We start from the raw sequence: 23,098 nt of genomic DNA, 5'->3' as shown, positions 1-23,098 counted from the left end.
AATTGAGGAGAACCCACAAAAACTCAGAATGTTGGTGCCAAAACGAGCACTTACTATAAATAGTAGCGTTCTCAAAGGATTGAGGAGAACAAACCCAAAATACTATTGCCAAAATAAGCACTTAGTATAAATAGCAATGTTCTGCAAGGGTTGAGAACAAATCCAGAAAAACCCAGAACACTACAAAGAGTGTTGTTACCAACTAAAGTACCAATTGAATTCAAACCATCAACAAATGCCAGGAAAACCCTAAATTGAGTATCCAACAATGCTAGAACTCTCCAAGCTTGCCTGTAAATCTTCAGAAAAATGGTAAACATGAAAACTCGTCGATGCTCATAGAACAGTATGGCGTAAAAATGGGGACATCATAGCCCTCCCTCCCCAAAGATTGCTTGTCCTCAAAGCAATGCCAGCTCTTACACTCCCAGATTCAACTCGATGTGATTCCAGGATCCCAGATCATTCTGCGGAGTTTTCCTTCACCACGAATCATTACTTCCCCTTTGATGCAATCATCCACTACAAATTGGTTGCATTGTGAAGCAATTCCATAAACCATGTATATTCTTGTATCCCAAATCTTCATATCACCATGCATAGTGAGGCTGGAGGAAAGAAAATCTCTCATCAAGTCACCAACAACAATCACAAATGCCCCTTTAAAATGGCTGGTACAAATGATGACAACCGTGTTACAACTGAAAATTGAATTCATCAACTGGTAACACCTCAATAGTACTCAATCTCCAATTGATAAAATGACAATCCCATGCATACAAATTTATGCAATCAGCTGCAACCATCAATGCAACATCTAAAAATATGAAGGCTAGCAACATGAAATGACTAGTGCAAACATTAATCACCAATGTGGAAGTTTGAAACAACTGAATCATGACTGAAAACTCTCCCACAATATGTTGCATACTGCTGAAAATTTGCCAAGCTTGTGAAAGTAATTGTTCATCCGCTAATAATGAATGGAGTTCAGAAGATTGGAAATTGGAAACCATGGATTTCTCATTCAATATCCTCCTCGAGAGAGTGACCAATTTCTTCTATAGTATTAGCTATAATGTTGCATGGATTCCATAGAATATAATTCTACTGCTTTATTTCTCTTAATCCAACAAAATGGCACATTAGAAGATAGTGGCAATAAGATAGAACAATCCTACTATATATAGTAGTATGTGTGCACCTTGCAACTTAGAACCATAGGATGGTGGGTTTCCTATTTGTTAAGGTTTTCTACTAATTTCCTTATGCAAGAGAAATTATCCTTTCATTAGGTTTTACTTTTTAGTTTTTAGTATAAATTTTACAAGGCTTTAGTTTTAGTATAAATTCTACAAAGCTTTACAACTATAAGTTGATGATGTGTAATTTCCATGTCCACTTAGTCCCCATATATCTTTAAAATTCTCTCACATATAATTTTTTCCTAGGCAAAAGGCCATAGGCCTGAATATATATATTAATATTAAATATGTACATGATACAGAGGACAAGTATGGAGTGGAAACGCAGAGCCCACACCAAGATTTACTGTAATAATCTGGGCTTAAACAAAAGAAATAACTATGCAGACAGATAGCCCTAACAGATATTTACAGGAACCAAAAAAGACCACTGATTTTCACATATTTGGGATATTCTCCCCCATTTGTTCGATCTCCATAATCACATTATCTTATTTCTCCTCCTCAGACTCCTTCGCCATATTCTCTACTGGTGCAGGCATTAGAACTGCTGTAGATGATTGTGGGTCTGGAAGGACTGGAGCTGGTTGAGCTTGAACCAACACTGGCTCCTCATGTGGTTTATGCAGTAGAAGGCAATGCAGGGCATAGAAGTCCTCTGAAAATGTGCCACCACTGGAGGAGTGAGGATCTCCGCATACAGAGATAATTCACTCAAAAAGTCTGAAGTTGTTAGTGTCAAAGCTTTTTTTGATGGCATCATACAGTTTGATAAATACTGGTTTCTTTTTCAGGTACCTTCTGGGAAACAAGCCCCCAACACACTTTGCCCTCATGCAAATCATAATTTTGAATGGCACTGTCCAGTATTTCCCCTGAAATATACTGACAAAATCCTAAAGTATTTCTCAGAAAGTACATGCGATTTATTTTTCAAAATTGCTATTGATGTTGACATGTGTAGTATGGAAGGATGCTTCCTTTTCTCCAAAAGTGCATAGATGGCACAGTGTTTTACATTTTACATAAATGACAAAATCCCAAATTATTTCTCAGAAAGTGTGTGTTCAAAATTGCTCACGAGGATGATTGGGCTGTCAGGCTCTAATTAGGCTGCGCACGTCTATGCTACTAACATTTTTCTTAGATTCTACAATCTTTTTGATCATTTCTAGTTTCTGAGTTAACTTAGGTCTGCTCTTGCTTTCATTAGTTAATTAATATTTTTTAATTCTATCTATCTATCTGTTTTGATTTGTGCTGATCCATATTTTTCGAAGTGACAATTATTTTCTTTGGTTGATACATATGGTGAACATGGATTATAAAATCTACTGTTAGATCATTTCGTCAAATGCATTCTTGCAAATTCTAAATTTGCAACGGCGCATCTGAGAAATTTATAGCAGTTGAAATGGTCTAATTCTTATCTAAATTATAGAAGTGGAGCTAATGTTGACTCCAGAGGAACGAGCTATTTTGCAGAAGAATAAGGTTCCTGATTTCAAACAACTGGCTTCGGTGAGTTAATAACTTAATACTCCTTCCCAAATAGTTGAGAATATGTTATATATTTTGCCTACTTTTGATTTTTAAGAGGAACTTGTAGTATATGATGCATTCTGTTACTCTGCCTTCTGCTCACCATCCTTATGCTCAGTGGGGGGAAAAAACAATTGCTTGCCCTGGGCTCAACTAGTCTAAAGTTGAAGTCTGGAGTTTTTAAGAAAAGAAAGGAATATGTATACTCTTCCTATGACAATTGGAGTAATCATGTTATTAACAAGTTTTCTTATTGTACCTCTTAAGCAATTCTCTATATCTGATGGAGTCATTATTTCTTGTATATGTTGTCTTTAGTTGAGACTTGAGACTAATTAACTTGGCAGAGTGATAAACAGAATGGGATACTTAGTTTTTTGGTGTTATAATAATTCTGGATGATAATTAACATTGTTGAATCTCATTAATCAACAATTTAGCCTAGGTGTTTCACATTCTTTGATTTATGCTCTCCCCTTTTGGAATGGGTGATCTGGATTGGATCAATTCCCTTTGATTGGCATTTGGTAATTAGCAAACATGATTTTTACTATCAAAGACTTAATTGCAGGAACAAAATATTCTATGTATTGGGAAACTCTTATTAATCATGTAACGTTTATGGATGGCAGCCAAAATGGATACCGCTTCATACACTTGCGACATCGGGGCAGATCCTCCTTATGGATGATGTACTTAAATATGGCATCGATGTGAATTCCGTTGACAAGGTATTTTTGCACAGCTTCCTGCCAAGCTTGATTTTCAACTTGTGAGAACTTGTATTCCTTAGGTTTGATAGAACTTGTATATCTCAAATACCGGAAACAAGGTCATATTGATATCCATAGGTGACTGAAATTAATCAGTGGCAGTGGATTATTATAAGAAGGATTGCATATGTGATCATAATTTTTGTTATATTCCAGGAATGGAAGAGAATGAATAGGATAGCTGCATTTTGTTTTCACAGCTACTAAGTTCAGATACTTTATCTCTTGCCATTTTATTCTATAATTTCTGGCCTTCGATTACTTTTTTTCTTACTTCGTCAGTTCTGCTGATAATTGGTTGTGCAAAAAAATATTGCAGTATGGTTTGACTGCTCTTCAAAAGGTGGTATTATGCAAGAAGGAGGCTATGATTAGTCATCTTCTCAAAAGGGGAGCAGATCTTCATGTTCGAGATAAGGTGATGTTCAATTTCAATAGTGTACTTAAGTAGGACCTTTATCCTGTTCATCACTGCCTATTCTTTTCTTTTTCTTGCTATTTCTGTAGGTCAGTAGGGGCATACTTATTCAAAACGGACAAGGACCTGCCTGACTTGATTGGCTCTTAACTATCAGTTGGCTGCATGCAGGAAGGGGATCTTGGATTATTGGTTTTAAATTCTCCTGCCTTCAAGTTTACAGTCCTTGAAAGATTCTTGATTGGGAGGCTTCTTTCTTTTATAGAGACTTCCCCAACATATAACCTGTTATAAACTTAATTATATTCTTGAATACTAATGTATGGGTGTCTCTTGACATGCACCCTATTGAGAAGGCTGAGAATATAGATTCAAGGACATCAGTAGCTAATGCATTCTTTGCATGCTCTGCTATTATAGTAACTTTACAATCAGCAGAGATTTCAAACATAGAGCATAAAGTTGGTTTTTTGGATAGGGCGTCAGTTACAACAATATTTTTAATCTTAAAATACTTTATATCAAAATTAGAAGTCTAAACTTTACTCACTCATTTCTGTTGTTTGTCTTTCAAATCTCTTTGTTTGAGGAAGAATTTCAAGTTGTTGTGGTCAGTCTTAACCATAAATTTGCCAGTAACTAGATATTGCCTAAATTTTGTCAAGTGTGCGTTATGACTAACATCTCCTTTTCATAAATTAAGAAATCTTTTTCTGCCTCTCTGAACTTACAACTTTCAAAAGCTATGAGATGCCCCTTTTTCCATCAGAACTGGTTCTAATCCCTTCTCCTGAAGCATTACAGACTAATACAATGGAACAACTAACATAGGGCATGAACCCACTATCTCCTTGACCTTGTCAAAAGCTTGTTGCATTGAATTTTGACTGAAGGCTCCCTTTTTTGTTAAATTTGTCAATGGAACCGCCAATTGTGAGAAGCCCTGAACAAAAATCTTGTAGTAACTGTAGAGGTCAAAGAAATCTTTCAATTGAGTTTATGTCTTTGGAGCAGGCCAATCTAGGATTGCTTGAATTTTCTACTGATCATCTTGGACACCTTGGGAACTAAGAATATGCTTCGAATACAAAATCTGTGTTATTCTGAACTCACACTTACATTCCTTGGTGAAGGACTGCTTTTCTAGAATACCAAGTTTCCCAAGTTTAGTTGTAAATAAGAGTGTCATCAAATAATAACAGCACAAATTTTCTCAATTATTTGATGAATACTTGATTCATACAAGATCCGAAAGTGGCGAGCGCATTAGTCAAGCCAAAGGGCATGACCAAAAACTTGTAGTTTTGATAATGACACCTAAAAGCTGTCTTGTGCACATCCTTCTCTTTTACTCTTATCTGATGGTACTCTGATCTAGATCAATCTTAGAGAAGTATACTACCCCTTGAAGCTCATTTCTCAAGTTGCTGATATTGGGGACTGGATAGCAATCCTTAATCCTCTTCTTGTTGAGAACCCTATAATCAAACTCTCATTGTGCCATAATTTTTCTTAACGAGGACTTGAAAAAAAAGAAAATGGCTAGAGCTCAGTTTGATGTGACCCATGTATAGGAGCGTTTTGATTACTTTCTCTATCTCCTTCTTGTCCTTCCAAGATGGTGATAAGAATTAGTAATGAAAGGTTTGAAACTTGTCTCTAGCTCCAGTATATGATGAAATCCTTTATCAAGTGGCAGTCTTGGAGGTATGTCATTGAACGTTGTGCTATGCTTATCCAAAAAAGACTAAATGTCCATGTGATAGGATTTCTTATTTGTGGGTGAAGCTATGGTTTTCACCAAATAATGAGTTGCCCAAGATACTTGCCTTCTCCTAAAATATTTTTTCATCCTCTTCGCCGAAACAACCCTTGGTGCTTCATTTGCAATGCCTTGGAGCACTACCTTGCCCCCCTCTGAATTGAACTCAGCTCCATGATTTGATAATTTTGAGTAAATTCCCCAAGGTAATGTAGCAGCAACACATCTACGGCCATGTCAGTCTCTCCTAGGCCTACAACATAGAAACCATCATGCACTTTGTGTCTTCCTAGTGTGATGTCAAGCTGCTGCATTCTCTCACTGCAATGGATGGTGAATCCATCTACTACCATGACATTGAAACCTTTAAGATCCTCTATTCTGAATCCCTTCTGACTACCATCCCTCAGCTAGAAAGTTGTGGGTTGCTCTACTATCAATTAATGCTGTATTTTTTTTCCTTATAGAACTTTGTGAACTCTAAAAGGATGATACTGAAGAGTGCCAGAAAGGGTGGCAAGGGAGCCTCGTGAAGACTCTTTTTTTTGGTTATGGTTCAATCACTTTAATCTCTAGTTTAGGTTCATTTGTTTCTATTTTTTCATCTTAAATCACTTCAATGTAATTTACTTAACCTTTTCCAAGACATGTGTTTAGGCTCCCATGGCTCCTTTCAAGAGAAACATAATTTCTTTCTTCAGAGTCCATTATTGGTTTCTTCATATTCTTGTTATTTGTGACATCTTTCTCTTGAGATGTACCCTTTGAAATGATTTCTTCTGTTGTCCCACAGGTGGTGTCTTTGAGTAGAATTTATTCTTAGGTTTTGATGTTTCCAAAGTTAAAGCTCTCTTAACGGTTTCTTGCAAAGATGGTGGACCAAAATCTTTCACCCACTTTTGAGAGGTTTGGTTAAATTGTGTATAAAAGGAAGTGTAAGATTCCTTTCAAAGAGAATAGGAACCATCATTGATAATCTCTGCAACTCTACGACAACTATCCACTGTGTTGTATTGTCTCAATTGAGCCAACTCCTTGAAATGAATCTGAAGGTCCTTTCAGCAAAATTTGTTAGTTAGCCTCTTGCTGAAATCATCATATTTATTAAGTAAATTGTGTCTTTGTGTAACTAATCTATGGTACCATCATATTTATAGCTTTTCCCTCAAACATAGGGTAAGTGAAAATTATGTATCTAACTTTTGAACCCAAGCACAGGCTCTACATTTGTTTGCACCATTGAAAGCTGGAATGGTCAACTTACCTGATCTAAGTTGCAGACTCTACGAGGTTGATTTGCATTTTGCCTCTTTCATTTTTTTGTCTATTCTTAATCTTGAAATAGTAGAAATTAATAAGATTTTTGCATCAAATGTTGGTTCAAGAGCTCTGTATTCATCAAAGTTGTCTCCATTTTGGTTTTGTTGTTCCTCTTCTTTAGGATCTTCTCTTTGTAAGAACTTGTGTTGGAAAGGCCTAGATGCATAACCCACAACGGTTTTGTTATTTGTTGTAGCAACAACACTTCTTTCACGTGTTGGGGTATGGACAGGCTTTGGAACATTTAGATTCTGTATTGTTGCTTTGTCATTTGCTATTAGCTTTGCCTCATATTGACAATGATATTATACTAGATCTTTGCCCTTTCTTCATCTATCGGAGCCCTTTTCGTCTTTCCCCCATTTCTTCTATTTTTTCACCTTGATTTTGCAACTCTCTGCTTTCTCTGATAAAATCTAACTTGTTTATTAGTGGGCTGCATTAAATTTGTTAGCTTTAACCCTAAAGGTTGGAGATACAAGGTTGAGACACCTTCCCTAACATTCTCCCACTTGTTGAACACCTTGCAGGAGAAAAGGAAATACCAATGCCATGAATCATTTGCTAGAGGTTGAGAGACTTTCAGCCTTACTGAACCACTTAAACTCTTCTTTTCTGACTAGCTTCGTTAATTCATCTGCAACATTCTACAAACTTTCAATTTTCTTCAGCATCACTCTCTCATCCTCTACCATGTCCAAACAAAATGGTATGAGACATCTATGAGCTTTGTCATTGCATGAAAGGTTGGGTTCTTTGATAGACATATGGCACACTGACTGTCACAAATAATTTTTATAGCTCTTTGGCTTAGCCCCACATTTGAACACTATCTATTAGGCTAGAAAGCCTCCTTATAGGCACGAGTAGTGGCAGATAAAATGACTGCAGCCTATTGCTTACTCATTCAACTAATAACACCCCCAAGTAAATTGAACACATATCCACTAATGAATCTTTGCTGTCAACATCTCTTGCCCCATTTGGATCCATGAATCTAAAATATCCACAGAGTGCTAGTCCTTTGTAGAACTGCTATGATAACAAATAGAGTACTTGAGGTACCTTGGAAATATCCAAAGACCTTTTCTTTTTTGATTTGTTAATGGTTCATTATATTATGAAAATAAAGAGCATACATTGTCTGTTACATACTACATAGAAATTAACAGTCTTCGAACATCCGACCAGTGAAAGCACTTGTTCATCCTAACCCTGACCTCCTAGAACTTATTTACCGATAATTACAAAATGGGTATGAGTCCCCTCTACAAAGTTATACTACATAACTTATCGAATTCTAATTGCTCGGGCCTGACTCCAAAATAGCTTTGCCACAAACCTCCTTCGCACTTGTACCAGCTTGTGCTTCAGTTTGCTTGTCAGGATTCACCACGCACGACGAGGATTCACCTCTCTTCAACATTTCCCTCGTCTTTGCTCTGAACGAACAGATAGGTCGAACCTCGTTTTCTTTTTGGAGGTGTCACCTCCTTTGGTTGCTCCTGAATCTCTGACCATGGCATCCATTTTGCCACCTCTTCTCGAACCAGACACGCTTCCCTGGATTTTGGGTCGAAGCCCAACGAACCTCCTTGTTGCTATTCGCACTCCAAAGGAGGAATGGCCTCAACGGTGGTGTAAATTGACCAACATGCAGCCAGTCGTTGCCTGGACAAACAAAGCCTTCACCTTGTCTCGCCTTACCAATAAGATTTGCTAGATCCCAACACTAGTCATCTTTGACATAGTTGTGCATAAGCCAAAACACCGTTTCACTTGACTCTAACTCTGGTCACCAAGCCATGAAAAGAGATGCAATATTAATATTGGTACGATACTTATATTCAGCGTTCAGGTACTCATCTCCCAACACTATCTTTACCCTGTTTAGGAACAATTGTTTTGCAAATTTAAACACATGACTCAGGTGCTCTGAGATCTTCCCCCAGAAAGCCACCATTGGTTTAGTGGTTTTTAAGGAGAAATTCACTTGCACATTGTCTCCTTTCTCTGCTCTCAGGCTCAAATGATAATCCCTGGCTACATAACCTGCTCCAGATGGTCCCGGATTCCCCTTTGCAGCTCTATCAAAGTTCACCTTAATCCAATCTTGATTTGGGGGTTTCCAGGTCATTGTCCTTGTTTTGCCTTCCAAAAGATGAACCCTTTTTGGCCCATTAATAGGCATATCCAAAGACCTTGTTGATTGCATCTCAATGATCTTGTCTAAGATTAGCTATAGATCGATTGATTCCCACAATAAAGCTACTAATTTTTTAGGTTCAAATTAATAATGTATTTTACACAATGTAGTATTAATTTAGGCATTTAATTTATTTTGTATGGTATATAATTACATATAATGTAAAAAATTTAAATTATGAAATACAAAATTAAATAAGTAGAGGTTAATAATCATTATCATTAACTTTCAAATTTTACATTTGGGAATCGAAGAAGTCAGGTAATACTTATTTGATATAAACTCTGAGAATAGCCCCATACCCTCTAGAAAATCAATGGTAAGGCTGCGTAACTATGCACACTCTAGGAGGTACTTGTGTAAAAACACAATATGTGCCTATGTATACCAGGTTCCTTGGCTAGGGGAATCTTGGGTGTGTGTAAGAATGTGAGATTTACTAAAATTTAAGATAAAAAAATCATCTCTATGCTAAATATTGTTTATTTAACATATGAGTTAATTATTGTACTTCGAAATTTTTTTTATTGATACATCTATAGAAGAATAAGCACAAATACAAGAATCTAGAGTGAAATTATAACTATAATTGAAAGAGGAAAAGGTTAGGAATAATGCATCCTTGATTTGAAGTTTTGTGAATGCAAATGGCTAGAAGAGGCTATTGAATGCATAGGATGTCTTTGGAATCTAGAAAATGCATCTAATGGTCTTAACTTGAAAGTCACATTTGTGATTTTGAAGGTCGTGCTTATGTTGGCCTTGAAAAGTTTGCAAGATATTTGGTGCTGCACCTCATGGCTTTGGCTGTGAAGCTTGTAGTTGTGACCCCAAGGGCATGGCCCTAATGTCTAAGATTCTAACAAATTGTAGTGACCTTGTGTTGTACAAATCTGAAATTTACTATGTTTGCTTGCCTAAATTTCATGATTGCCATGGTGGTTGCAGAGTTTAGACTTGAACAACCTGTAAAAAGATATTGTTGGTAGAAGTCTTGGAGGGTACAAAAAATGGCATGTCTGATTTGGAGTCTGCCTCAGTCAGTCCATTAGGAGGGCATGTTTCAGTCTTGAAGTAGATAGTAAAATGGGAGTATGTGGATCTCCTATAGTGTTGTGATTTTGTCATGAGTGCTAGAGAAGTGCATGAAAAAACCTTGAGGATGGCTAGTGTGTGTGGTGGAGGAGGGTCTGAGATGGTTTCAATAAGGTGCCATGGTAATGAAGGAGGAGGAATTTGCAGGGTTTTGGCAAGTTGTGGCTATGGAAGATTGAATTTTGGTAGAGGAACGCCAAAAGGTGCAAGGGAATGCAGGAAAATCTTAGAGTGTGAGAGAGAGCTTAGAATCGCAAGAGAGTTCAAGAAGATGGCCAAAGAGTTTAAATGAGGGCCAAAGAATGCTATCATAAGACTTCATTGGCACACTACAGTTTTAAAAACATAGAAAAGCTTAGGGAATTGATTTTGGCCATTTGAATTCTGATTTTCATGGGTGGATATCAATGCAGTTGCACGCTAGTGTCCAAGGTCACTAGCATTACTTGGCTAATGTTGGCAACACGTTGGGAATGGGCAGGAAACAACTTAGAGATTAGAGTTTGGATGGCACCTGGATGAATGGTTTTGGCACATGAATGGGGTAATAAGTCCTAAAACTTGTCTAAGGGAATGGATGCTAAATGAGTGTTCAGCATTAAGTAAAAAGTGCAAAGTATTTAATTACTCCTCAAGAGCAAATGTAAAGCATTTGATATGGAAAGCAAATTGATATGGTCATGAATCTCATGATAAGAGCCCTTAGCTTCATCCAATATTCTTGTTGATGTTGGAATAGTGCCTTCCTGGTGGAAGGTTGTGGTGTTGTATGCCCTTCATCCAATAGCTTCCTTATTTGGACCCCTAGGTTGTGCATTCCATTGCTCAATCAAATTGTTGGAGACCTATTGGGAGTATGGAATTGCTGGGTTGTTGTAGCATCATCTCTTCTCATTCGTTCAGCATTGGGAATATGTCTGATAGCCTCCATGTGGTTTAGCAAAATTTGATAGCAATATTGGATAATAGCAAGGCCTTCTTGATTGTATTGAGTCTTGACACTGAATTATGTTCCTGCAATATTAAGAAGGCAGTGGTGTTGGTGTTATGTAAGCAGAAATACAGAAATGATAAATACTTTAACACAGCAAATATCTTGGGAAAACCCTCCTTCCCGAGGGAGAAAGACCCAGCCAATAATATCTCATATAATTGAATAAATAATACAGAAATCTGCATTTACAATATGGCTAAACTCAAGGTCGATTAATGATGAATAAGGGCACTTCTCCTTGTTGATTATAATTAGGGAATGGTGGATTCCAATTGCCTTGGGCAACATTGGAATCCGCCCAAGGGGGCTAGCCCCTTTCTCCAACGTGTAGGGCTGGGCCCTATACCTCACTTCACTCCACACTACATAATGAAACCCCACGCTACATGCATAATAATGTGCTTGCTTAAATATGGCCGACCCTATCTATCAAGGCATTTCGGATTAAAGAGATTCAAATTAAATTAAAAGTAATTTAATTTATATTAGGCCGACATAAAAAGGATTTTGCATCACATATATATAAGACATATCTGCCTCATTCAAAATACAATTAATACACATCCTTCAAGCGAAATACATATCTGCTAATGATGCGAAGTTCACACATGCCTAAGGATGCGAAGTATACATCTGAGTTCACACATGCCTAATGATGCGAAGTAGACAATCTGATAAATGCAAAAGCTGGTAAAGGAATTTATGCAAATCATCCCTGCCAATTAAAGAAGCAAACATCAAGTTCTTGCTGTCGTAAAGAAGGCTGAGCTGTTCCAGAATTAAAGTGCCAGGGTTACTGAATCAGTGCAGATCTAAGACACATCAAGAGTGCAGATCTAGGGCTTGAGTCTGAGTGTTGATTGATGTGTTGAAGGAGCAAACCTGATATACATGAAAGTGCTGACCTGTGGTTGATTCCATCAGCCCTAAGAGCAAACACTTCAGACATCTTCAAGGACTTAAGATAAGTGTTGTAACTGTTATATGAATATAATCCATAATCAGATCTGAGGATCCTTTCTGGCTGGGCTTTTCCTTCTAGGAGGTTTTCTCAGGGTAACCATGTGTTGTTCTTATTTCTTTGTTCATTTCTATGTCATGCCTAAATCTAGAAATCTCTAAATCTTTCAGCTAATCAAACTAAATTCTGATTTCTGAGTTTATATTAATCTGAAAGTAGTAAAAATAACACTCCTAGGTGCAAAATACAACAGATGTAGATCTCCTTGCTGAATATTGATCTGAAGCAATATGATAATATGCTGAAGATTATTGATATTCTCCTTGAGTGCGAATTGCTCTTCTATGATGCAAACTTGTCTTCAATGTGTTGGATCTGACTTCAATTGAATTGGATAATCAAATGAATAAGGATCACCATCCTTATATACAATTTGTGGCGCCTCTTTATAATAGTCGGCCTCAAGAGAGACGACTTTTCAATAATAAATGGTGCGACCTCTTGTCAAGTCGGCTACAATAAATATTGTTTAAATAGAGGCGTTGCTTCTCTTAAGTTGGCCTCATAGAAGGATATAAAAATGAATTATTATTATTTAAGTGGAGGCGCCACACACAAGGGTCAGCCTCATACATGGATTTATTTAAATGGAGAAAGATCTCCTGCCGCTACACAACAACACTCCCTCTTAGCTAGGGAGGATATTTTTCCAGATACTCATGTCATGGAGTCTATCAACATGACACTCACAGTGGCTACACCCATTAGTGAAAAGAGTTTATCACGGAGTCTCTCAATGTGATATCATCATGCAGTCACTCAACATGATGTCCACCATGGCTACTCCCATGAGTGGAAGAAAACAAGTGGACAAGTGCCCATCATGGAGTCACTCAACATGATATCGTCATGGAGTCTCTCAACATGACGTCCAACATGGCTACTCCCAGAGGGTGGATAAACACAAGTACAAGAGAATCATCACGGAGTCTCTCAACGTGATGTCCACAATGGCTACTCCCATTAGTGGAAAGAAACAAATCGTCTTGGAGTCACTCAACATGACATCCACCATGGCTACTCCCAGAAGGTGGAAAGAACCACATCTCCGTCTCAGAGATGGACAAGGGCTTTCACCTCAAATTTCTCCGTCTTAGAGAAAAATGCATTAACAAGGGCTTTCACCTCAAATTTCTCCGTCTCAAAGAAAAATGCATTAACAGAGATCTTCATGATGATGTGACTCCCTCTGAAGCTCCAAGTACTTGCATCAACCTCCTGACCTCCTCCTTCGGCACTATTGACTTGCAAGTGTTCGGGACTGTCCTTGTCGACCTTATCCCAGATCACCTTGTTCTGAATAGGTTTGCAAAGCTACTGATGTCAAATCCAGATTGACTGTCTTGTGCAATTCTATTCTTTGCAGCTGAAGAGGTCTTCCAAGGACTTAGCACCTGGCCTTGCAACACACCCACTTAACTGACACCTTCACTTCTCCTCAGTGAGTCACTCTAGATCCTAGAGACACATGACTTCATTTTGCTGAGTACATAACTCCCTCTCGATCCCTGCCTCAATACAAAGATTACAAAAAAAATCCTCTAGAAGTGAACTCCTTCATTGAGGAATCTCATTACCTTAGTCCTCTTCTCGGACATGTCATTATTTTACTCAACTTGCTCCAATAGCAAGAGTCATAGATTGCTATTCCAAATTAGGAGGACAGGATTTCTGTGTATCGATGCTTAATGTCTTCATCCTTCTTAATCATCTTTGCTGATGCAAACTTTCCATCCAAGGCTAACCCAATCAAAGCACTTTGAATAAAAAATCGCTAAAATGGCTGTGATGAGGTACTTATTTCTCCAAATAGCTTTAGGTCCAGAATTGATCATTTTATTTGATCAATTTAATATTGATATTGCTTCTACCTCTTTATTAGCTTCTCATTCAAATTCTTTAATCTTTCGTTAGACTGTTGGCATACCAGAGTTGTGTTGTTAGATATTTGGAGACAGTCTGTACCAGCTTGGAAGTGTATGCGAATACCAATGAGGTAATGTGGTGGATCATCATTACCCAACCTCGACATGCCTCGTTGTTGATCTGGCACAATTATCCCAATTTGGGATCATCCCATCATGCTCATGATAATACTCTTTACTCAAGGGTAGCCATGAAAAGTCAAATACCATGCAATGCTGGTTCAAAGTAGACCAAGCATAACCACCAAAAGATGTCTCATCTAATTTTGATGACGCTCGAGAGATCACTCGGATCCCATATGCAAGCACGGTGTCAAACTTAACTCAAAGAGTACAAATTCTCTTCAGTGCGAGTTGTATCACCTTCAAGATGATGACAAGTAATTTTCTGAGACATAGGAAACAACAAATCTGAAGTCTTCTCATACCTTAGACCACAAACAAGATGCTCAACCTCTTTTGCTGAAAGAGAATTAATTGAGATATCTGCAGAATCTTCATTTTTTTGTGACTCAAACCTCCTGTCTTAGGGCTGACCAAGTCATTCATTGATCAATGGCTCACCATTAGGTATTTAGTGAATGATTTGGTGTATCTTCCTTCAATTTGGGCTCTTTGAATCTGATAAGTGATGCCTTTTTCGTCTCGACTTCATCACTATATTGTAGCCACATGCAATCATTAGAAGTAGTAAAACATCTTCTATTACCGAAGAACTTTTGCTTCCAACCTGTATGTTGGATCCCTTCTGTTCTTGCTCAATGGTGTCTTGTGACTCTGAATTTGACTTATCTCTAGATGGGACCTCTGCCTTGACCGAACGCTGTTGTGCTTGTGGAGACGATTTCGCTGATGTCTCTGGAATCATAGGGTAAGAAGAGATAAAGTTGTTATCACAAAAATTGCCACCCTTCAAATGACTAAAATTCGATCAAGATTTAAATTGCTAAGTATCTGGAATAGAATCGCTGATGCATAGAGATGAAATTGTTGACATCGAATTAAAAACTCAAATCACTGATCCCTTGAGATGAATTTCCTTGGCATCAAGGATCATAGTCACTGCCTCTAGACTGATCAAGATTGTTTATAGTCACCAATTGCTTGCTGTATGTAATTTGATATTAGAGAATAAGAACAAATGGCACCAACAATTTGATCAACAAAGTGATCAATTTGTAAAATAAGAAGGCATCGAATCATAGGCTGATCGCCAAATTTCTAATATCGCTGATGAAGTTGTAGCATGTCTGAGATAAATTGCTTATGAAGGTCAGAATCGCTACCTTCTATGACCAAATCCTGAGCAAAAACTTGAATCGCTGTCTCTCTCATATATGGTCGCTCTTGCCAAAAATAAGAACCACTTGTTTTCCTTCAAGGTGCCATTATTCAGGTGAAGGATGCAGATAAATAAAAAAAATCTGATAATATCCTCCCTTGAAGTGCCTAGGGTTTAATAATAACCCTTATTGATATCTTGACTGAAGTATCAACTGCAGTTCCAGATCCAGCGTTTTGCCTCTTCCTCTCAGGAACCTTCACAACTTGAAGGCTTCCACTGCTTAGCCAAATCTGATCAGATCTTTTCTAACCTGGCTCTGATACCATGGTTTTATGATCAGATGTGAAATAAGCAGAAATACAGAAATGATAAATACTTTAACACAACAAGTATCCTGGGAAAACCCTCCTCGAGGGAGCAAAACCCAGCCAATAATATCTCTTATATTATTGAATAAATAATACATAAATCTGCATTTACAATATGGCCAAACTCAAGGTCAATTAATAATGACTAAGGGCACTTCTCCTAGGTGCAAAATACAGCAGATGTAGATCTCCTTGCTGAATATCGATCTGAAGCAATATGATAATATGTTGAAGATTATCGATATTCTCCTTAAGTGCGAACTGCTCTTCTATGATGCAAACTTGTCTTCAATGTGTTGGATCTGACTTCAATTGAATTAGATAATCAAATGAATAAGGATCGCCATCCTTATATACAATTTGTGGTGCCTCTTTATAATAGTCGGCCTCAAGAGAGACGACTTCTCAATAATAAATGGTGCAACCTCTTGTCAAGTCGGCTACAATAAAATATTGTTTAAATAGAGGCGTTGCTTCTCTCAAGTCGGCCTCATACAAGGATATAAAAATGAATTATTATTATTTAAGTGGAGGCGCCACACATTGTTGGTATTTTGGTATGGTTTTGTCATTGATGTCAACACCTACTAAACACTTGTCAACTCTGGCACTTTGGAGAATCAACAACATTCACTGGCAAGCAAGTGACTCATGCACAGTCACCGGTATTTGGTACACCGACAAGATATAATGATCACCAACACTTGGAATGATATAGAAAACACTTGGTAATGTCGAAGACATCGTTTGGACATCTTGTCCTGGAGTTTTATTCATTGGTATATTCATATTTGTATATTTGCTGTTACCGGCAAATAGGTCTTGGGTTACACCGACAGGTTTATCTTTTCCAGATCAACATGGCACGCTACGGAGATGATTAATTATTGTTGTAAATGCATTAAGCCGACATGTTCAATCGGTTATTGCATCGGATATTGTATTGTTTGTAAAATGTTTTTATTGTAATATCTTATAGAGCCGACCTACTAAAATTGGTCTTAGGTTATGGTATAAATGTAAGATCTTATTTGTAAGATCAAAATGTGAAATGTGAAAAAGGATTGTGTGAAGGTATATGCGAGAATAAGCAGAGCTATACACACAGACATCATTTGAGGATTGAAGACAATCAGAACTACATCGGTACTGAATCCAACATATGAAGATGCTATTTTGTGCAGTACATTCTTATTGGATTTAACCATCCAACTGTAGTCAGTGTGACTCCCATTTTGTGATTGAGTAGTGAGCTCTAGGCGCTTGGCCTTTTTGCATCTGCAGACCCCATTTATGTACACTTACTATCTGAAGTAGTATCATCTGATTGTGGGTAAGGTTTCCCACCGTGGTTTTTCCCCTTACAGGGTTTCCACGTACAAATATTGGTGTTATGTGTTGTGGATGACTTTGTCTTTATGTTTCATGCACTAATCCTTACCGGTATAGCAATTAACTATTAAATCTGTCTACCAGCATATTAAACTAGTTTACCGGTATCAAGCATTAAGTTGGTTAAGTTGTTTTTGGTTTGAATTTATTTGACAACTGATTCACCCCCCCCTCTCAGTTGTCTCCGAGACCTAACAATTGGTATCAGAGCTTAGTCCTCTTTTCAGAAGTTTAACAGCTTGAGGAAATCCAATGTCTACTAATTATTTCAGGAAGGACAGTCCTAAACTTGATGGAACCAACTATGGCATATGGAAGATCAGAATGGAGACACATCTAAATTGCATTGGAAAAGACATCTGGGATGTTACAAAGAATGGTTATACTGCTGCTGTACAAGGTCAGCCTAGTCCAGCTAACTTGACTAAAGATGAGGAAAATGATTGCAAAGCAAGAGAAGCACTTTTGAGTGCATTATTAGATCAACAAATCATGGGACTATCAGATAGGTCTACTGCTAAAGCTATTTGGGATCATTTGGAAACACTGAATGAAGGAGATTCCACAGTCAAAATTGCAAAACTTGAAAGCTTCCGGGTCAGGTATGAACATCTGAAAATGGAAGAAGATGAAAGGATTTCTGCTTTTATGGAAAGAGTAAATAAAATTGTTTTGGGTATTAAATGTTGTGGAGGAACCTTAAGTGAAGATGAAATTATTTCAAAAGTTTTAAGAGGATTGCCACCGGCATATAAAATGAAAGTCACTATTATAAATGAGTTAAGAACAATGCCTAATACATCAGTTACTAGGGATACATTAATTGGGAAACTTTCAGCTTTTGAAATTGAAGAATTTGGTCCTGTTGCTACTATAAAGACAGATTTGGCCTTTAAAGCATCAACATCATCTGCTCCATCATTTGACAAATTCGATTGGAAAGCCTTTTATGCAAGAGAACTTGAAGAAAGCAGGAAAGAAAATGAAGAACTTGAAGAACTTGAAGCACTATTTGCAAGGAAAATGCCTAAAGGTCCAGTTGGAAGTAAGTATGAAGGTAAAACACCCTTTAAATGTTTTAACTGCAATAAGATTGGTCATATGGCTTCAAGATGCCTTGATAGACATGCTAGACTAAGAGAAGAAGCTAGAAGAACATACAAGCCTAACCTTGAATATCAGAGATATAGATTTAAGAAGAATAAAAACAAATCTTGTTACATTGCCGATGAAGGTGTGACTGATGATTTTGATGAGGATCCAACAGACAATGGATGGGTTTTTGTTGCTATAACAGAAGATCAACCGACAGCTACTGCTCAATCAGTAGAATAGGCCTTGGCAGCTAAAGTTGAAGTAAAGGATGAATGGATCATTGATTCAGGATGCTCACATCATATGACATGAGACAAAGGTAAATTCTTGAACTTTCAAGAATACAATGGAGGCTTAGTGAGATTTGAAGATGACAAAGCTTGTTCAATCAAAGGTAAGGGTACAATATCTCTTGATGGTAAGCATAACACTGACAATGTTTACTATGTTGAAGGATTAAAGCATAATCTTTTGAGTGTTGGTCAATTAGTTGAGAAAGGATTTTAGTTACAATTCAAAAATGGAAAATGCAAAATCATGAATAGAACTGGTTTGGAAATTGCAACCGGTAATCAGACTAGAGGTAATATCTTTCATTTGAATAACAGTGAAAAGACATGCTTAATTGCACATATAGATGAAAGTTGGTTATGGCATAAGAGACTCTGTCATGTAAACTTTGATTGCATGGTAAAGATCAGTACTACTAAGGCAGTTAGAGATTTACCTAAAATTGTCAAACCTCAGAATACAGTATGTAAGGAATGTCAATTTGGAAAAGAAGTTAGAGCTAGTTTCAAAAGTTTTCCAGAAAAATCCAATAATGCTCTTGATTTGATTCACACTGATTTATGTGGTCTAGCTAGAACTAAAAGCTTACAAGGTGACAGATATTTCATGCTAATCATTGATGACTATTCTAGAATGTGTTGGGTTACTTTTCTCAGAGAAAAATCAGAAGCACTTGGAAAGTTCAAACTGTTCAAAGCAATGGTAGAAAATGAAACCAATAAAAAAATCAAATGTCTAAGATCAGATCAAGGAGGTGAATTTACATCTAAGGAATTTAATACATTCTATGAAGTGAATGGAATCAGAAGACAACTATCAGCATCTCGGACACCACAACAGAATGGAGTTGTTGAAAGGAAAAACATAACTATCTTGGATGCAGCAAGAAGTATGTTATCAGAAGCAAACCTACCACATGTATATTGGAGAGAGGCAGTCAGTACAGTGGTCTATACATTCAACAAAGTTCACATCAAAGGTGAAACCGGTAAGACCCCTCATGAACTATGGTTTGGTAATGTCACGAATCGTATTTTTAATAAGTGCATTTTAAAGATTTAATGTGATTTTTATGTATGCATCGAAATTAAAATAGATTTGATCATTCATAATCCAGTTATGAGAAAATATTGTATGCATTTTTACTCCTGCAATTGATATGAAATTCGACATTCAATATTCTTTTGGGTTTGTCAATACTGATAAACTATCGAGTGCAAGTAATGCAGGATCAGGTGAACGAGGTCGAAGGCGAGAACACGAATCAGGTAGACTTGTTTTTAACTAAATGACTTCGATGGGAAAGGGGATCTCACACACACACCACATTTGCATATACATTTATCTTTGCATTTACGAATGAGAATTTTATGTTAAATTCAACTATATAGGGTGAAAAATTTATTAATGATTGAATTATATAGCGATTCCATGATTTCTTTTGCTTTGTGTGAAATTATCGATTATGTTTGGTTTTTGGAATTACATTTTTGTCGTACGAATTAGGAATAGATTATAAACTTGTATATTCAAAAGTGAATATAGTTCATGTTTAATTTATTCGATTATGTATTTATTTTTATAGGACTAATTATATTGAATATTTTAATATGATTAATTAGTCGTTGAATAAATTGAATTATATGACCTAGTTTATAAATTGATTAGTCATTGTTATATAGATGGTAGGAAACTTGAAATTTATCGATTACGTATATATATATTTAGGTGAAATTGTAAATTTAATCATTACGGAAATGGTCATACGCTATAAAAGCAATTACATAAAACATATTATGAATATTAATATATATATTAAATTAGGAACATAAATTATAAAGTTTAATATTTACATAAAGACGCATGTAAAATTATAGATAGTCGCATTTTAAAAGGTGGTGGAATTAGTTTGAAAAGCGACTATGTCGCATGACCAAATGAAGACCATTAAACCGGCGACTAAATGCATGAATTGGATGATTTTAACGTGGGAACTTTGCATGCAAAGGAAATAGACCATGGTTAACGTTAGAAAATGCATAGACTAGTGAAATTAAGTGCAGAATTAAGAGTTCCAACGTGGGTGTAATAGCAAACAATCAGTTCATAGCACAAAATAGGGAACGTGGCCATGCATGGAGCGATAAAATTGCCATTGCACATGTTTGAAACCTCAGTTTACTTCTCCATTCCACGCAACAAGAGAAAGAACCGTAGTGGTGGCATAAACTAAGTATAGCTAGCCTCAACGTGGCGTAGACCTGGCAGATATAGCAAGGAAACTGCGAAATACAAACACATAAGAGTTTGTTACATCTTCCAACCTCTCCATTTGACCGATAAGAACTGCTGTAATCACGATCAAGGGAGAATAGAAGCAGCAGACAACTTAGAGATGAACTCATATCGTGGAGGTAACGTAGAGATATACTTCTATCGTGGTGTTAATCTTGCACAATAATAGCAGAAATATAACAAAAGATGCCATCTCTCTCAGATGTGGAAGAGTAAGAGGAGATGAAGGTAAACGATTTCTAAACCTTTGCAATCACCGAGCCCTTAATAAAGGAGTAATCTTAGGGAAAAATTAGATAAATAGAGGGAGAAGATGGAAGAAAGGATCATCTTTTCTTCGCTGGCACGAAAGGACGAGAGAATCAAGAAGAGAAGGATAGAGTAGAGGAGAAGATACTTTGATAATATCGAAGAGAGAAATAGAGATAGATTTGATAGGAATAGTTTTGAGAGAGACTTGCGAACAAGGCGAGGAACTATTTGACGAAAGAACGTCAAGGTCGTACAAACCGGACCAAGTTTACAAGAGGTCAAAATTCCTTGTTTATGGTTATTATTTGTTATTATTTGGTATGAGAATGTATAGAATTAGAAGGTTTAGATATTAGGTATGATTATCCAAATTTGTTTCATATGTCATTATCTTATTTGAAATGCATTGTAAATCATTTTAGAATAGAAGAAAAGAATATAGAGAAAAAGATGTTAACTAATTGTTAATAACGTATTTTGTCCAAAATAATTAAGTTCTAATTCTATTTAAGAATGGGTTTGCGTACTTTTTGGTTATATATGAGATTAAATTCATACATGTATAACACCTTTTGCATGTACCTTATTTAGTCAAAAGATTGATTATGAGATTATTGCTTATGAAAGTTTATCATTTTCCAAAATATGAAAGATTGTCTTCAATAGATATATTAGTAATGATTAATAAGGAAAATGATATCTCTATTTTTGTTTAAAAAGAAAGATTGTATTCGCAATTGAATTTGTTTTCGAGGGAACCAAGCTAGGGTTAAGCTTGAGTTAGAAAATTACCTTTCAGGACGGGTGCCAAATGTGGATGTTTTTAGGGAGAATAGTTGTTTTTTCCAACTATTATTTTGCTGTGCATGGCATTATACTCGACCGAGTTATTATTTGAATTATCCGTAGAAAATGATGGAAATTCCTTATTTATGCTCTCTACCACATCCTAGTATGATAGCGAATGCTTGTTTCTTAGAATGAAGTAGAAAAATGAAAATTCATATATTATCTAGGCATGCACCAGATTCCCTCTTACTTTCGAATTCTTTGGTTAAAACAATTCGTGCAGGGTCGGGTATTCTTGATTGACCAAGAATTCCGGGGAAGCGTAAGCTTCAAGGTTGGGTGGAAAAAGCGCCTGATTCTTGTTCTCGTTTGTGTTCAAAGGACTGAAGGAAGCGACTTAGACTAAAAGATCGACGGATGCATCTTCTTGTATATTTTTAAGGCAATTTGGAAGCCTAAGTAGGAAATAAGGACTTCTAAGTGAGAAAATTGTATTATTCATTTGCATTATAATGATATATCTATGAATGTTTTTATATCCATATTCGATGTTTTCTTATATCTTGTATAAAATATGCTTAATGTTTGAAATTTAAGTTTATTTATGAATAAAGAGTAGTTTAGGGTTAGATCCTAGATTGACGTCTTTAGGATTGCAAATTTCACAAACTGATAAAGGTATATTCTTGAGTCAATCCAAATACTTAAAAGAGTTACTAAAGAAATTTGGGATGGAGAACTCTAAACCGGTAAGCACACCTATGACAACAAATGACAAATTATCACAATGGGATGAATCTACACCTGTTAATCCAACTAGATACAAATCTATGATAGGAGGTTTACTGTATTTGACACAAACCAGATCTGATATTATGAATGTAGTATGTATTGTTTCAAGATTTCAAAGTAATCCTAGAGAAAATCATGAATCAACAGTAAAAAGGATTTTCCGGTACTTACAAGGCACTATAAATCTTGGATTATGGTACCCCAGAGATGAAAACTTTGAATTATGTGCATACACAGATGCAAATTGGGCAGGAGATGTGGATGATAGAAAAAGCACC

The 23,098-nt window shown here is 36.5% G+C and overlaps 1 protein-coding gene across 5 annotated transcripts in view; it reads left to right on the top strand.

The window, feature by feature from the left end:
- Positions 1 to 23,098, top strand: part of LOC131073899 (ankyrin repeat domain-containing protein EMB506, chloroplastic) — a 70,968-nt gene that overhangs the window by 4,722 nt on the left and 43,148 nt on the right. For 3 of the 5 annotated variants that reach the window (XR_009358858.1, XR_009358857.1, XM_059210942.1), the window contains exons 2-5: positions 2,647 to 2,726; positions 3,380 to 3,478; positions 3,840 to 3,938; positions 19,922 to 19,960. Coding sequence is in view for 2 of the 5 variants with exons in the window: in XM_059210942.1 (XP_059066925.1) it covers positions 2,647 to 2,726; positions 3,380 to 3,478; positions 3,840 to 3,938; positions 19,922 to 19,960 (317 nt within the window). In the remaining 3 variants the exon portion in view is untranslated. The remainder of the gene's footprint in view (positions 1 to 2,646; positions 2,727 to 3,379; positions 3,479 to 3,839; positions 3,939 to 19,921; positions 19,961 to 23,098) is intronic. The other 2 variants (XR_009113008.2, XM_058010403.2) reach the window with 1 other exon arrangement.

Source organism: Cryptomeria japonica, chromosome 9 (assembly GCF_030272615.1).
Source record: "Cryptomeria japonica chromosome 9, Sugi_1.0, whole genome shotgun sequence".
NCBI lineage: Eukaryota > Viridiplantae > Streptophyta > Pinopsida > Cupressales > Cupressaceae > Cryptomeria > Cryptomeria japonica.
The sequence above is the reverse complement of the archived record's forward strand: the minus strand, read 5'-3'. Positions and strand labels throughout refer to the sequence as shown.